At 57.1% G+C, this 16,139-nt stretch overlaps 1 protein-coding gene across 1 annotated transcript in view; it reads right to left on the bottom strand.

The window, feature by feature from the left end:
* The window catches only part of CDH23 (cadherin related 23), a 427,421-nt gene that overhangs the window by 74,271 nt on the left and 337,011 nt on the right, over positions 1 to 16,139 (bottom strand). The window contains exons 32-37 of the mRNA XM_037055825.1: positions 15,748 to 15,849; positions 15,421 to 15,423; positions 11,544 to 11,693; positions 10,413 to 10,541; positions 9,377 to 9,505; positions 8,400 to 8,627 (exon numbers count right to left, since the gene is read on the bottom strand). Coding sequence (XP_036911720.1) covers positions 8,400 to 8,627; positions 9,377 to 9,505; positions 10,413 to 10,541; positions 11,544 to 11,693; positions 15,421 to 15,423; positions 15,748 to 15,849 — 741 coding nt within the window. The remainder of the gene's footprint in view (positions 1 to 8,399; positions 8,628 to 9,376; positions 9,506 to 10,412; positions 10,542 to 11,543; positions 11,694 to 15,420; positions 15,424 to 15,747; positions 15,850 to 16,139) is intronic.

Here is a 16,139-nt window from a genome sequence, read left to right as displayed (position 1 = left end):
TCTGCCAGAGCCTGCACTGACTCCACTGAGCTGGGCCTGGGTGTGGAGAGCCAGGACTTCAGGCAGGGATAAGGTCCAGCAGGCAGGGAGAAGCCGCGCAGACCAGCTGTTGGGGTGGAAGAGAGGAGCAGCTCCAGGCCTGTGGCCAGAATCGGACAGGCCCCTGGAGGCGTGGCAGTGCTTCTGAAGCTCCCCCATCAGGCCAAAGGCCATGGGTCAGTGTGAACATCCTGCTGTGCCTGGGGCCCTGGAGGAGAGGGTGAGCATGGGCCTCAAGACCAAACTGATACCTCTAGTGGCCAGAATACCAAAGGCCAGGCTCCTTCCTGCTCTGTGCCCTCTTCTACCCCATCTGCCGCCATGAACACTCAATGCCAGTTGCCACAGGAAGAGGGTGCTGTGTTCACACCTCACGGGGGCTCGTGAGGCCAGGACTGGCAGGGCGACACGTGCTCGAGGCAGGGCCGGGCTACCCCTAGAGCGGGACAAGCCCACAGGCCAAACCCCCTGCTCCCCCACTTCTAAGGAGTGCTCCTGCCCTTTGGGGATGCTGGCCTGGCCCAGCCCTCAGCTCCTGACCTGTAGGCAGAGGTAACATCTAAGGGCTTGGCTGCCAGGGCCCAGGCCTGACAGCTGCCTGTGTAGAGGGAGGGAGGAGGCCCCAGAGCAGAAAGCCACCACACTTCCTCCCCAGCTTCCTCCTGCATGGCCTCGAGCCCTTCTTCTCTCGACCCTTACATGTAAGCATCTCAGCTTCGTGGTTTCCTGTTTTCAGTGAAATTTATTCTGAGCTCCAGGCTCCATCTGCATCCATGACCACATGCCCCACCCCCAGAGGCCCTAAAGGCCCACTCCCTGCTGCTGCCAGGGCAGGGTGGACACTAGAATGAAGGCCACGCACTCCAGTGTTCACCCTTGGGGTGGTGGTGCCTCTGCAGATGGCAACCCTGGCGCGGGTGCCCGCCTCCAGGGGAGCTGGGAGGTTCCCGGGGAGGGGCCTCAGGCCTCCAGGAAGTCGGCTGCAGGGTGGGACGCAGACAGGAGGCCTCTGGGTCGTGGCACCGCCTGAAGCCCTAGAAAGGAACCTGTGCTTTTAGGCAATAAGTCCTTGTTAAGAGACGTACCAGGAATTGTGGGGCCTATAGCCTATCTCCCAATGTTCACATTTAGTGAAGACCTTCTGCCTCTATTCTCCCCAAGGGAATGGAATTGACACTCTTTGCAAATATGCCCCAGGGGCCACTGGCAATGCTGCTTTTGTGTCAGGCTGGCCCAGCTAGGGCGTCTGTGGTGACAGGCACTGGGGTAAACAAATAGAACCACAGAGTCTGCTTCTCGAAAGACTGGCACTGGGGTAATCTCATTCCTGGTGCAGAGAGGCACTGCCTCCTTTAGGGAGCAGCCCACGGTGGCGGGGGCTCCCGGGGGACGCAGTGGGGCTGGTGGCCGCGGAGGTCCTGTCACCCTTCATCNATGGAATTGACACTCTTTGCAAATATGCCCCAGGGGCCACTGGCAATGCTGCTTTTGTGTCAGGCTGGCCCAGCTAGGGCGTCTGTGGTGACAGGCACTGGGGTAAACAAATAGAACCACAGAGTCTGCTTCTCGAAAGACTGGCACTGGGGTAATCTCATTCCTGGTGCAGAGAGGCACTGCCTCCTTTAGGGAGCAGCCCACGGTGGCGGGGGCTCCCGGGGGACGCAGTGGGGCTGGTGGCCACGGAGGTCCTGTCACCCTTCATCCCAGTTGGGCACTGTAGCCCTGCCTCTGGAAGAAGCCTTGCTGGGTGTCAGCTTGAGCCCCGCAGGGCCGGGCCGAATGTGCTGAGGCCGGGCTACGATTTGCTCGGGGAACCAAAAGGGAACAGTAATGGTCAGAAAGAGGAACTGGGGCCGCCAGCCAGGATGCTGGGTGCAAAGGCCTCTGGAGAAGCAGACACTCACAGCCCGGCTGAGCGTCTGTCCCAGCCCACAGAGAGCACACACTGTCTAGCCCCTGTGTCTGTACTCACTTTGCATCGTCACCTTTCTGTCCTGCATGGACGCCTTGGGTTAGGGTTAGGGTGAAGCTGTGAGATCCCGGAGGGTGGCCATCCAATAACAGCCTGCGCTTTGAACTCCGGTGTAGAGCTGATCACCGAAGCGTAGCCCCTGTGTGCTGGGCTGAACCAGGATGTCAGCGTTCTGTTCTCTAGACTGCTCCCAACTGGCAGGGACCTCTGACTCCGCCGGCTCTAGCTCTGGCACTTTGTCTGGGCCTGCAGGAATCTCCCGCACCGCGATCATTCCCTGAGCTGGTGCAGGCCCAGGGGCAGAGGTCTCACTTTGTTTTGTAGCTCTGATCTGCCTGCATGGCATCCTCAAGTATACGTTGAGAGGGATCCTGAAGTATCAATACATCTTAGTGAGCAAGTGCTGACGCTGGTTAGCAACGTCTGCTTCGGGCGCAGGGTAGGGAAGGGGCAGTGTGTGTGCCGTATCTTTGCCCTTTGTTTTTATACTGTGTGCTTTCCCAAAACACGTTCACGTGTGTTATCACTTCTTTGATTTCCCCCTTGCCTACCAGAAATCCTTGAGAGCCTTTGTTCTCTCCATCTAATGTGTCAGAAAATTAAGGTTTCAAAAGGTTTGTGTCTTGTCACATGTGAATGAGGAACTGGGGCTAAAGCCTGGGTGTTCCGCTTCCCAGGCGCGTGCTCCTTCCTCTTCGCTGAGCTGAATGGTACTACAGGGCAGGACTTGGACTGGCTTAGAGCACATACCAGGGCACTGGGAGCGGGGCCTGTGCCCACGTACCCCTGGCTCCACACCTTCCCCCGCAGTTCCTGCTACTCCCCTTTCTGCCTGGCCTTTCTGCCTGGCAGCCCTGAAGCTGTAGGGCTCCTGGTAGGTGCGGTGAACCACGCACTCCACTTGCTTGCAGCAGCAGGTGGGGAGGGAGAGACTCCCAGCTCACTGCAGGGCCCTGCGTCTCTCGGAGAAACTGAGCAACTGCACGTGCCGTGGTGGAGAGGCTGCAGGACCCCCCCCGCCCNGGCGGCCGGCCCCCCCCCCCCCCCCCCCCCGGAGCAGGGCTGAGGAAGGGTCTGAAGTTCATCCTAACAGCCCTGGCTGCCCTGGCTCAGTGGATTGAGTGCCGGCCTGCAAACCAAAACGTTGCTGGTTTAATTTCCAGTCAGGGCACATGCCTGGACTGTGGGCCAGGTCCCCAGCTGGGGGTGTGTGAGAGACAACCGATCCATGCATCTCTCACACATCAATGTTTCTCTCCCTCTCCCTCCCTCCCTTCCCCTCTCTCTAAAGAAAAATACATAAAATCTAAATAAATAAATAAATCACAGTGGGCCAGAGAAGGTCCGCCTACTTGGTGTACAGCACAGGGAAGGGCCCAGGCTGGGTTTCCTGAGCTTGAGCGAGGGGAAGCAGGCTTCCTAAACAGCAGCAGGGTCCAAGTTTAATAAACAGGAGAGCCCTCAGCCTAAATATATGAGGTGAGCTGCCAAGAGCAGTGTCCCCAGCTCTCATGGGGCTATTGCTGGCGATTCCTGAACCACAAGTAGGTAGCTTTTCTGTCCTGCTTGGATAGGTGACTTCTGCAGATCCCCGTCAGTGTACAAAGCTAGGGCTGGAATTGTTGCTGGGATTGGCTAACTGGCTGGCTGTGATTTGTGTGGCAGAAAGGCCCAGCCAGACCCTCCCTCTCCCCGTCCCTCTGCCAAGGTGCCTCTGTGGCTGGGGCTCAGCTCATGACCTCACAGTTGCCTTCCATCCTTCCTCCCTGGGCCCAGCCAGCCCTTGCTTTTGCATGGGCCTCCCTGACGGCCACCTGGACCTCTCCCCCAGGGCTGGCCTCCTTGCCTGCGGCTTGCAGCTAGCCCAAGGACTGAGGCTGAACAGTGACTTCCCCTGGCCAGGTGGCATGCCACTGTGTGACAGGCCTGGGCTGGTCCAGATGCCCCTTGCTCTGGGTGATACGGGGCTGAGAGCTGGGTGGGGACGACCTAGGCTGTTCTCAGGAACATTTGGCTCTCAGGAAGCTGGCAGGTGGAGGGCCCAGGGAGAAAAGAAAAATATGAGGGCTCAGATACAGGTTTTCTCTTGGATTTGAGGAAGCCTTTGGTGGCCGAATCCAAGCCCCCCTGCCTAGAGAGCCCCATCCTTTACAATATGGACACAGATGATGCCGTGTCCAGAAAACCTCCCCTGGCTCCTGGCTATGAACTACTAGCACTCTATCATATCACAGACTGTCAACTCTGTTAATGTCCATCCCCCCACTGGACCGTGGGCTCCTTGAGGGCAGAACTGTGCCCAACTCATCTCTGACTTCTTAGTGTCTAGCACAGGCCTGGCACGTATTTGGTGTTGAATGAATAAATGAATGAATGACTTGCCCCTGTCCTACAGGAAGGGTGGTCCTGTGCCAATGAGAGCTGGCTTGAACCAGGCAGGTAATTACTGGCGGAAACAGGAGGATGGTGTGTGGGTCAGCTGGGTGTCTCTGGACAGATACGTGCAGGGTTGCACCCACCCTCCTCACCCCTGTTAGACCATGGGGGCCTTTCCCAGAACCTCAGGATAGACGGTCTGATGCTGCCCAGGCTCTGGCTGGTCGCGGAGGGTTTGGGCTGATCTACTGTCTCAAATACCCATCCAATGAATCTGCCCAGTACCAGGCAAGAGCACCCCCTGGCATTCACGGCCCTCGTGGGGGTGGCAGTTCGCTATCCAGAGGTGAGAGTCTGGTCAGTGGAGGAAAATCTTCAAGCATTTGCTGTGGAGGCAAATGCCAGCCCTTACTGGGCACTGGCTATAGGGCCCTGGCTTAGTGGCACCAGCAGAGCGTGGAGGGGGCACTGGAGAAATTAGTAGGACCAGCCCTTGGGGTACGCCCCAGACAGAATGCTGTAGGGAGCCTAGGTAGAGGGGGAACCCTGCTTTGACTCTGAATGCTGCCACGGGCCCAGACTGCCTACATCTCCCCAAATCCACCCCTGGTTATCACATACTCTTAGGTCTTTATTTGGACTGATCCTGGAGCCAGAACACGCTTTTCCCCTTTGCTGTGCTAACTATGACTGACTGACAAGACAGCACAGGTATCACCTCCTCCAGGAATCCTTCCCCACACCCTGAAAGCGCTCCTCACTGCCCCATCTGTACCTTGGCCCCCGCACCTGGATGTCTGATTGCCTCCCTTACTCAGCTGCGTTTCATTGTTGCCTTCATTTCCTTATCTCTAGTGCCTGGTCCACCGTAGGCATTTAGGGAACATCAGCTGAATAAGTGAATAAATACACAAACAAATGAATGAATGAATGAACTATGCTCCTGGGATGGTCACTACCATTCTTCACTAATTGCTACACAGATCAGATAAAAGAGATCTTTTCCAACCTGAAGGTACAGAGCAGAAAGAAATGAAAGCATAGATTCTTTTTGGCTAAAAGTGTTTCTTCTATAAATCTTGCCCAGGCATTTTTCATCTGTGTTACGGTATCACAGCCCAGGAAATGTGTATACAGGGTTCGACAAAAGTAGTGGTGAGTATGTGAAAAACAGAATTATTCTTGTATTATTATTATTTATTTGGTCCTGTGTTAACTCTGATGCTGCCTGGGCTCTGGTGTGCTCACAACTGTAAACCCACTGCCCCCAACCCTGTGTATTCCTCCCAATGGCCTCAGGGAGCCCCATCCCTGGTCCTGCTCACCTTGAAGGTGTTTTCTGGGACCAGTGCTGGTGACTAAAGATGAGGAAGGCAGAGAAAGGGATGCCGCATCTCTTACAACCCAATTTCCCACGTCCCACCAGGGAGCTGGGGGGGTGGGGCTGAGCCCCTTCACAGAGGGCCAGCGTGTCAGGGGCTGGGTGTGGAAAGGCAGTGCTCACGAGTCTCCCCTGGGCCGGGCTGGGTCTCAACAGAGGTCAAAAGGTCAAAACCCTTCCTGGCTGTGGGGACCAGCCCCAAGTTCTGTAGGGACTTCATGGGTAGTGGCCCACCCATTCTGGGTGCTTAAATGTGGCTAGCGTTATTTCCTAGTTCTCCAATACCCATTTCTCCTGGGGACCAAAAGGAAGCCAGATGTTACCTCTAAAACTCAGGGTTTTATAATGTCATGGCTCTCACAGACTGCCACCCTGGAAAATTCTAGGACTGTTGGGTATGGGGGAGGGTGGGGAGTTGAGGTGAGTGTGGTGTGTTCACTGGCCTGGGTCGGGGTGAGGAAGAGCAGTATGGCAAATGTTATCAGCTGGCCACCCCAAATCTACTTTCCCCCTCCTCTTCACTAACAGAGCTCTCTGCTCTTGCTTGAGTAAGTGATATATCTGGCCTCCAAGTAATAATTGCCCATTCTGATATTCCTATTTCCCAACCTGTCTTGTAGCAACAGTGCCCATATGAACCTCTTCTGGCTAATAAAACATAAGCAGAACTCTAGAGAGTAGTTCTGGAAAACCTTTTGCTTTCCTGATAAAGGGGTAGAATGGCTTGCATAGCTCTTTGTCTTTTTATCATTTCCTGACTTCATGCTGATGTGATGGCTGGAGCTATAGCAGTCATCTTGCAACCATGAGGGGAAGACCAAGAAGCCTTAGCTTTGACACCACTGAGCACAAAATCAACTTTTGTAATTCTCACCAAAATTTTTGTTATGTGAGAAACATGCATTCTGATTTAGTTATGACTCCACAGTTAAGATTCTGTTACTTGCAGCCAAACACATCTCTAAATGCATTGGAGAGCGACCAAGATGATTCACCCTGAAGCAATGTGCAGTTAGAGAGGTGTTCTGTCAAAATTGTACCCTTTCCTGTCCCCACCTCAGTTGACTACATGTGTCTTGTAAATGTGCCTCTCTTTGGCCCACTGGGTTGAATGGCTGAAGTGATTACTGGTGATAGTGGGCAGCCATGGGCTAAGGATGCCCATTGGGTACCCAGAAACCATTCCATTTCTTGAGATCCTCAGAATATGGTTTCCTAGGATTGGCCCAATTCCACCAACCTGCTCAGAGCCCACGGTCGGATAAAGAGCCCAGCCAGGACCTGCTCTGACCCCACAGCCCACAGTGCTGACATTGAAGGGAGGGATCTAACTGAGGCCTTGTTTACAGTCAGGGCCCCTGGGGTGGACAGATTTCAAGAGTGCCCCCGCATCTACATTCTTTGCAATGTGACTTTACAGTCCCTTCCTTCAAAGGAGTCCATTTCTCCGCATCTTGATTCTGGGCTGGCCTTGCTACTTGCTTTGGTCCACAGAATGTGGCAGAAGTAACCTTGCTCCAGTTCCAAGCCTGGGCCTCAAAAGCCTTTGCATGTTCTGCTGTCTCTCCTGGACCCTTTCTAGCTCCATGCAAACAAGCAGGGGCTACCCTCCCGGAAGAGGAGAGAGAGGCTGCTCCATTACCCTGTCACCCCAGCTGATGGGCAACGGAGCCCCAGAGGTGTAGCCATCCAAGCCACACCCAGCTAGCTGCCTCGCCGCATGTGCAGGGGCACAGCTGAGAGCAGAAGAATCGCCCAGCTAAGCCAGCCTGCAGAACTGGAGTGAAATCAATGGTTGTTTTGTGCATCTCGGTTTGGTTTGGTTTGTAAGGTAGCATTATTGTGGTGACAGTTAGTTGATACAATTCTCCCCCTCTTCGTGGTTTACCAAGTGCTTCCACAGACATGAGCTAATTCAATTCCCCAAACACCACCTATGAAAGAGATATCATCTCCCTATGGCAGATGACAAAGCCGATATTCTGAGAGGTTCTGACTTGCTCGTGATCACGCAGCCAGCTCCCAGTGCTCACGATTCTCCACTCAATTTGCAAATTGCTCCAATCCCAGATGGGCCCTAGACTGTCTCATCACCCACCACCCAAGCCCCTGCCGCCGCCTTCTCTAACCTTGCATACCTTGCACATTGCCTTGGGCAGTGGCCCTACCCATTCAAGCATTAAACCAGACTATGGATATTAGCCCCTTCCAACCCTGACATGTTGTGACAATGACGACAACATATCACACCAACACAACCACATGACATGGGGAAAGAGGCCAGAGGACACCTTTCCCTGGTTGGTACAGGGCACCCCCATATGGGTTAGTGTGGCCCCTCGGGCACACAGCTTGGCAGGTGGAGTGGGGGCTGGCCAGGCCCTGAGGTACAGGCTCAGTCTGTGACCATCCCACAGAGCTATGTGTGCAGAGAAGACTAAATAGAGACCCTGGCTTTTGCAGGTTTCTCTATAAATACTTGTAAGCCGAATGATTCAAGGCACAATGAAGGATCTGTCAAGGGGTCCCCACTGCGCGGTGTCCCATTCCCTCCTGTCTTGTTACCCTCACACAGAGGGTACAGCTGCCCCTCTCCCATCTCCCTGCCCCGAGGCCACCCCCATCACTCACGGACAGCGTGGGGGTGCCCTCGTCCTCCACAGTGACCACCAGGTGGTAGAAGCTCTGGCGCTCGCGGTCCGGCGGGGCAGGCCGCGTGGAGATCTCGCCACTGATGCGGTCCATGCGGAACGTCATGTCCTCGTTGCCCTCAGTGATGTAGTAGGACAAAACGCTATTGATCCCGATGTCACGATCGGTAGCTCTCACCTGGACCACAGCAGTACCTCCGCCCACGTTCTGGGAGGAGAGCAGGAGAGTGGTCATTCCGGAGTCAACAGGGAGCAAAGTCTAGCGCCTGCTCCTGGGAGCCCGTGGGCCTCCCCCGGGCCTCCCCCGGGCCTCCCCCGGGCCTCCCAGAAGCCTTGCTGTCTGTGCTGCAGCCAGGAGGAAGGGGATGGAGACAATAATGGCAGGCTTTCTGTGGGCACCCACTGCATGCTGGGCTGCGTCAACTCACTGACTTCCCTCTACAACCCCACACGTTAAGTCCTGGTGTCACCCCCGCTTACAGATGAGAAAACTGAGCTGCAGGTAAGAAATGTGTGCAAGTCACACAGCCAGTCAGTGGCAGAGCCAGGGTCTGGCTTGTGGGAGGCTGGCCCGAGAGCCTTCATGGATATACAACCTGGCATGGAGCCCAGCACTGCTGGGCAGAAGTTCTCCTGGAGGGGCTGCATTTTAGGGCCCAACCGTCCATGAGTTGGTTTATCAAAAAGCAGCTCTCCCAGGGAAAACCTCAGTTCTCTGTGGTGTGGAAGGCCACTTGCTTCTTTCCCTCTCCCCTCCTCCTCGCTTCTGCCATGAAAAGATACTCCCAGACCTAGCCTAGGTGTTAGGACTAGAATTATGAATAAGCCACTGTCCCCTTCCCTGAGATCTGAGAGACTAGTGGGTCAGCAGACATTTAAATAGGTGCTTGGTGGTGGACTCATGCCCACCGTCCACCCCGGAGGCCTGTCTCTGTACAGGTGCAGAGGTGCCCTCACCTCGTTCACGCTGACGTTGTACCCAAAGGGGCTCTCGATCACTGGGGGGTTGTCATTGACGTCCAGGATGGTCACCTGCAGGATGTGGTCCTTCTTCCGTGGAGGGGTGCCACGGTCGGATGCCACAACCTACGAGGAAGGGGACAACTGGAGTCAGAGCTAAAAGGAGGGGTTAGGATCAGGAACATGGCCCTCAAAAGCCCTACCTGCTCAGTGGGGAGGGCTGGGGGCTACCAGCTCTGGGCTCTTTCTAAGGCTTTTACCTCCTGCCCCACACTGCAAACAGTTCTTGCCCAGGTCTTGTCTGATCTGGGACCCTCATTTGCAATCTGACACGGGTGTGCCCAGTCTTCACCTCCCAATCCTGCCCCTGACTGTATTCTGGGCTGTGCCAGCCTGCGACTAGACCCAAAGCTCCTGCTTTTAGCTTCTAAGGCCCCTGTTCTAGGCACTTGGATGTGAACTCTGGCAAACAGAGAAAGAGCCTCAGATGAGTTTTATGCAGCCTTAAGCTCAGACTGAGCCTGTTCCTGGGAGCCCTGGTGCCTCCTGGAGGCCCGCGGGGCAGCAGAAGGGGGCACAAGCTGAGCCCTGGGGTCCCCAGAGACCCACAGGAAGCATGGCGGCCACTGCCATTCGGCAACAGTGGTGGTCTTCATGACTCCTCACCTCAGCGGAGGCAGGCCAGGCAGGGGTCTCTCTGCCCACTGCACAGGAGGAGAAACTGAGGCCCAGAGAGAGTAAACAACATGTGCAAGTTTCACACCACGTTTGTGGAAGAGTCGGGCCCGCCTGGCTGTCTCCTACCTCTCACGGCAGGGACGGCGCCTCTGCTGCTCCCGCTCTGGCTCTGAAGCCCCCTCCCAGGACACCCTCTCCCAGGCCAGCCTTGCTCATGCTCCTGGCCCTGAGGTGCTGTGTGCCCCACAGTGCTGTGTGCCCCACGGGACTTGGCGGCAGCAGGGAAGCAGGACATACTGATGGGTCGAGCATTCTCCTGGACAGTCAACAGTGACCCTGGGGGGCCGGTCCCCACCTTGAGGATATAGTGGTCCAGCTCTTCTCTGTCCAGGGGCTTGGCCACAAACACTTCACCAATGGAGTCATTGGTGGTGACAATCTCAAAGGCCCCAGCGATGTTGCCCGAGGCCAGGAAGAAAACCACCTGTGGGGGAGGAGAGATTGTGAGTGGCGGAGAAGCGGGGAAGGCAGGCGTCCAGGTCAGGCCAAAGGACATTCTCCCGAGGATCTGGGCCCCCCGCTCAGTGAGGGCATTCGAGACGAGAGTGTGCTTTGTAGGAGAGTGACACCTCTCAATGTGGCGGGGGCAGGTCCCCTGCAGGGCCCACAGCACTCCTGGATGGGGCTGTCAGCACACTGGCCAGGGGCCCAGGAGGCAGCAATGAGTCCCACGGCACTGAAGTCGCCCAGGGACCGGGAAGCGCTGACACTGCTGGAGCCCCTGCCTGGAGCGGGGCCTGGTGTGACACGACTCTCTCCGACTCTCTCCGTGGGAGCTGTCCCCATCAGTTTATAGACAGGATGTTGGAAATGTAAAGCAACCGGTCACACAGCTTGAAAGTGCCCAGGAGAAGAGGGTTTGAACTCGCATGTTTCTGATCACACACCGACGTCTCCCAGTCATGCAAAGGTGTGCTAGTAACTTAAAATGGTGTCACCCGGTTCATGAGACAGATCAGGGCAGTGTGAAGACGGACATGCCCTATCACGCTTCCTTATGTTCCAGGGGCGTCCAAACCTGCCCCATGGGGAGCACTTCCTGCTGTGGGGTGGGGCCTGAGAAGCAGGAGGGAGGGGGGTGTGTCTTCTTTCAGACCTGGGGCCAGGGAGGGCTGGCCCCTCGGCTGGCACACAGGGGCGGGATGCTCTGTGGTTTGTGGATGAAGGCGACAGAGGAAAGCTGAAGCCCTACTGCTTTCAGCTTGCCGTGGGGGCTGAGCTGTGGCCGGTCACCAGGCAGGGCCAGCCACCTGCACAGCTCTGCATCCTGCCCTGACCACAGACTGAGATGAGGGGAAGGTGGTCCTGGGCAGAGGCCTAATGACCCCTGCTTCCTGCTCAGCGGGGTGGGGATGTGTGGCTCAGATGGCCCCCTCCCACTGAGGGTCTCAGGAGTCTCCTACTGAGAGAGCAGGTCGATGCCCACCTGCCCATTGCTGCCGGCATCAGGGTCCTGGGCCTTGACAGTGGCCACACGCTGGCCCACGGGGCAGTCCTCAGGCACACTGATGGCCGAGTCCGAGGTGAAGTCAAACTGGGGACTGTTGTCGTTCTCGTCCAGCACAGTGATGTAGACCTGCGGGGTGGACGTTACCCGAGACCTGCTGCCCCCTGCCCTTCCCGGCCCCACCCAGCAGCACCCCACTGTGGGCCCACTGGGGACCCAACTCCCAATCCGTTCTGGGACACCAGCTAGCCCGCAGAGCTGGATGGGTGAATTCTGACTTTACTCGAAGGCCAGGAGCGTGTTTCTTCCAGGAGCCTGGTGGGGGAATGCTGGGCTGGGTCAGCAGGAAGGGGGTGGGGGCAAAGGGGTGCCTCTGAGTGGGAGGGCCTGGGAGGACTGGGAGTAGAGGCCCTGCCTAACGGGGAGGGAGGCTACTCAGCTCCAAACCCATGGGGGAGCGCCAGATCTGCACTGGCATGGTTTCCGGTGTTTCAGGAGGAACTAGAAATAAAGATTTTTTAAAATGGAATTAGGTGGTAATTAATACAAATGAAAGGAACAATATGTGAGGGCTGTCTCCAACACACCTGACAGCCAGACACTGCTCGCAGGCCCCTGTGGGGAAACAGGGCTTTTGAGGAGGAGGGAGCCCACAGGCGGCTCGGGGGGCCCTGAGAGGAATTTCTACCCACCAGAAAAAAAGCAGGAGCAAGCATGGTGCGCGCAAAAAGCACAATGTTTAGTGTCTACGGCTCAGGCTTCTCCTGCAGGGTCTGGAGAGCGAGCCAGAGCCAAGGCCCTGATGTGGGTGTGGCCTCCAGCTCACAGATGGCCAACAGCCACAGGCCCTGAGCTGCAGGTGCCCCTTAGCTTCCCTGCTGAGCGGGATGATGAAGTAGGGCCGGAGGAGGCTCAGATGTAGGGATCCCAGGCCAGGCCTGCTCCCTGGGCCAGACCATACCTTCTCCCTTGGACTTGGGGCTCTAGGGCTCCCAGGCCTGCTTGCCTCCCTCAGGACCCCATAGGGAGCCCACGAAACTTCACACCCTTCCCAGGAGATTCCTCTCATCTCCCTCCCAGTCAGGTTTTCCCTCTTCTTCTCCATCCTAGCCCCTCTATCTTTAAGCGGCTTTTAAAACTGAAAGGCAACAAGCCCAGGCTTCACAGCAGGACTGACTCCACCGCTCACTAGCTGTGTCATTTTGGAAAAAGTTATTCGGCCTCTTTGATTTTCCATTTTGTCAGCTGAAAATAGGAACGACAACACCTACAGTACCAGGATGCTGTGGGGGGGGGGCAGGCGGGGGTGGAATACATGAGCAAGCGAAAAGTTAAGGGGTGGTCCCTGTCCAGCTTCCCGCCTGGCAAGCAGGCATGATCTCAGGCTCCCAGACTCTGCCCATCCATCATAGATTTTGCTCAGGGAGCTCCATGAAGTCCTGGAGCCCCTGTGTGCTCATCTGTGAAATGGACGTAATAACATTCACCTCACTGTTCTCCGGGTGAAACAAGCCAGGCCCCTGTGCGCTGATGCTTCCCACACTCTCGCTATCAAATCAAGGCCTTGTTTGCGCTCCCCATGTACAGGGGAGCTTCCTCCCAGTACAGGACCTCTGCACACAGCCGGCTTCCTGCGCCTGAAATGCTCTTACTTCTTGGCTGTGTGAACACCTGTGCTTTCTGAGGATCTCTGCTTGAGGTACTTCCTCAGGGAAGCCCTCCTTGGCCTCCCTGCCATCAGGTTATCAGCTCTCTCTCGTGGCCAGTATTCTTGGTGTGACAGTTCCCTCCCACTGCACCGTGCCCTTCTGAAGGCAGGGCCATGTTGGATGTTGGTTTCTTAAGCCCAGCCCAGAGTCTGGCCCGCAGTGAGTGCCCCCTCTCTGATCACTGCTCTGATGCTCCCGGTGTTAGTGAGGTTATCTGTGGATGAGGGGGAAGGCAAGTGTGGAGGTCTGTGGGAATTAGACATGGGTCTGTGTCCCCACCCAGGGCCCCTGGTCCAAATCTCCCTACCCTACCTGTGGAGGCTTAAGGGCATGCCACGTAGGAACTCTTACATCAGAGCCCCCGCCCCCAGTCTGTCCCTTCCTGATGCCTCCCTGCCCCTCCCAGGGCCCACGGGGGCTACTGGGACCAGGGGAGAGTCAGGTGTAGGTAAGCTGTGGTTTGGGGTTCTGATCTCACAGAGGAAATGGCAGCACCACTAAAAGGCCCCTCAGCCTGTCTCCGCCCTAGCACCTCAAAGAAGCTTGGGGCTAACGGGGCTGAAGTATCTGGGGCAGGGGCCCCAGGAGCCTCTGCAAAGCAGCCAGGGAGGGGGCAGGAGTTCTGCTGGGAGACGGTGAAGTGGCTGCAGACACACAGGGGCCTGCACAGGATCGTGTGTCTGAAATGCCCTTGCCGGCGGCCCAGGCAGAGGAAGTGGGCAGGCGGCTTGGTCCAGGAAGGGGCTGCAGCAGCCTCAGGGGGGAGCATCCCAGCTGCCCCTCAGTCTCTGCCTGCCCTCAGCCCCTGGACTTCCCATGATGACAAGGGTGAGGAAGAACTGGCTCCGTGCAGCCTTTCTGAGTCTTAGCTCCTACGGCTGGAAGGGCCAGGAGCTTCGGGACACAGGGCACATGCCCACTGACCACCCGAGGGCTCTGTTCACTGGCCGCCCTCTGGGACTCCTGTAGGGTGGAGGGGAGCTGTGTAGGTGCAGTGCAGCTGTGGCCTCACGTACCCCCAGGCTGGCCCTCTGGATGGAGGTGGCTTTGGGGTAAGGGCAAGTCACAACCAGGGCCAATGGAGCCAGGCCCCTGTAAGGGTGAAGGACCCAAAGCAGCTGCACAAGGTTCTTAGCCTGAATACTTGGTTGGCTCCTGTCCCATTGGGTTGATGTGACAGGGATGCAGTGAGGACTGAAAGTGTGGCCGTAACACATGAGGCGATGAGCTGGACACCTTGTGTGGTCTGCAGCTGGCCTTAGACTGGCCTGGCTGGTGCCCATGCCAAACTGATGGCTGACTGTTCTCATTCTCACCGTGGGGTGCCACCTCAGGGAACCCCTCCCCTGGGCCACTTCCCTTTCAACCCCCAGCCTGAGATCACCTGCCTGCCCCTCCTACCCTCCTGGGAACCTCTGACCTGCGGAGTCTCCCTCCCTGAACTGCCCCGGCACATCGTCTCCCCTGCTTTTCCTGACAGCTGTGGAAGGCAGGGACTCACACCAGGACCATGGCTGCCCTTGCGCAGCACTGTCCAGCCCCGGTGCCGTGAGCTCCTCTGCACGTGCGCTGTGGTGTAACATGCCCCTTTCACCAACCCCCAAGAGAAGGAGGGGCCCCTTTACAGATTCCGCTCCCATCACACCCCTCCCCCAGACTAGTTGACAAAGTGCCTCCTATTCACGATCTCCTCTACTGCCTTCCTCCCATCTTCTGAAGAAGGCAGGGCTGCTGGCCTGACCCCCATTTTAGACCCGAGGAAAGGAAGCACAGAGAGGTTGAACAACTTGTCTATGTCACACAGCCGACGACAAGGGGCAGAGCTGGGGTGAGGCCGCGGTGTTCCTTTCACTGTGTGTTCCACTTACCCCTCGTTAGAGCACCCCTGCCCCAGGATCCCATGGAGGCTCAGCAGGACATGGAGGGCAGACAGGGCAGAGCTGGACACGGGGTATGTGCCCAAGAAGGGCCTGGACTCAGGTGGGGGAGTGGACGAATTGGGACAGTTGTGAAGGGTCTGCATAGGGACCCGCTGCATGTGTCTTCTCTTCAGGAGAGGCAGGAGGGCCCAGTACCACGCAGGGCCCGAGCCAGCACTGGCCACAGCCAAAATCCCAGGGGAGAGTCCCAGCCCACAGGCTACTCACCTTCTGCAGGTACAGCCGTGAGAAAAGGAAAAGACAAAGATGCAGATGGTTAGCAGTCTGCGGCTCTCCCACCTCCCACTTCCAGCAGTGGACTGTCAAGGAGGCAGTGCCCACCCCCCTGCCACCCATCTGAGGTCTCATCCCAGCCAGGCTGCCCCAGGAGGCATGGCATGGCACGACCGGCTGCAATACCACCCCATGGCTATCGAAACCCTTGCCTACTGCCTGGCATGCACATTGGGCAGCTGGTGAGAATGGGGTTTAGGTGCCTTGGGTGGTGATGGGCAGCACCTGTGGGGATCTCACCCCCGGTGGGGACCCACTCACCACCGTAGAGTCTGGTTTGGGGCCGCCATCATCCGCCACGACTGTCAAGGTGTAGAAGTCAGCTTTCTCCCGGTCCACCAGACCCTTGACTGTGATCACACCCTGCAGGGTGGGGTCCAGACGGGCAAGTGACAACATTGCACCCACCAGGCAGAGCCTGTCCCACCCTCAAGCAGTCCCATGCTTCGGCCAAACCAGACTCTTCACTAACCCCGAGCCTTCTGTCCCACTGTCCCGCCTTCACAGCCCTCCCTCTGCTCGGCATGACTTTTCCGTGAAGCTCTGTAGGCTGAATCTGCTGCTCTCTCAGCCCCACTCAGATGCCACCTCTTCCGTGGAGGCTTCCTGCCTCCCCAGTCAGGAACGCTCACTCTCCTTTGGGCCCAGAGACA

This window comes from Sturnira hondurensis, unplaced genomic scaffold (assembly GCF_014824575.4).
Source record: "Sturnira hondurensis isolate 20B ecotype Veracruz unplaced genomic scaffold, ASM1482457v3 Scaffold0008761, whole genome shotgun sequence".
NCBI classification, from domain to species: Eukaryota; Metazoa; Chordata; class Mammalia; order Chiroptera; family Phyllostomidae; genus Sturnira; species Sturnira hondurensis.
This window is presented reverse-complemented; position numbering and strand designations above follow the sequence as displayed.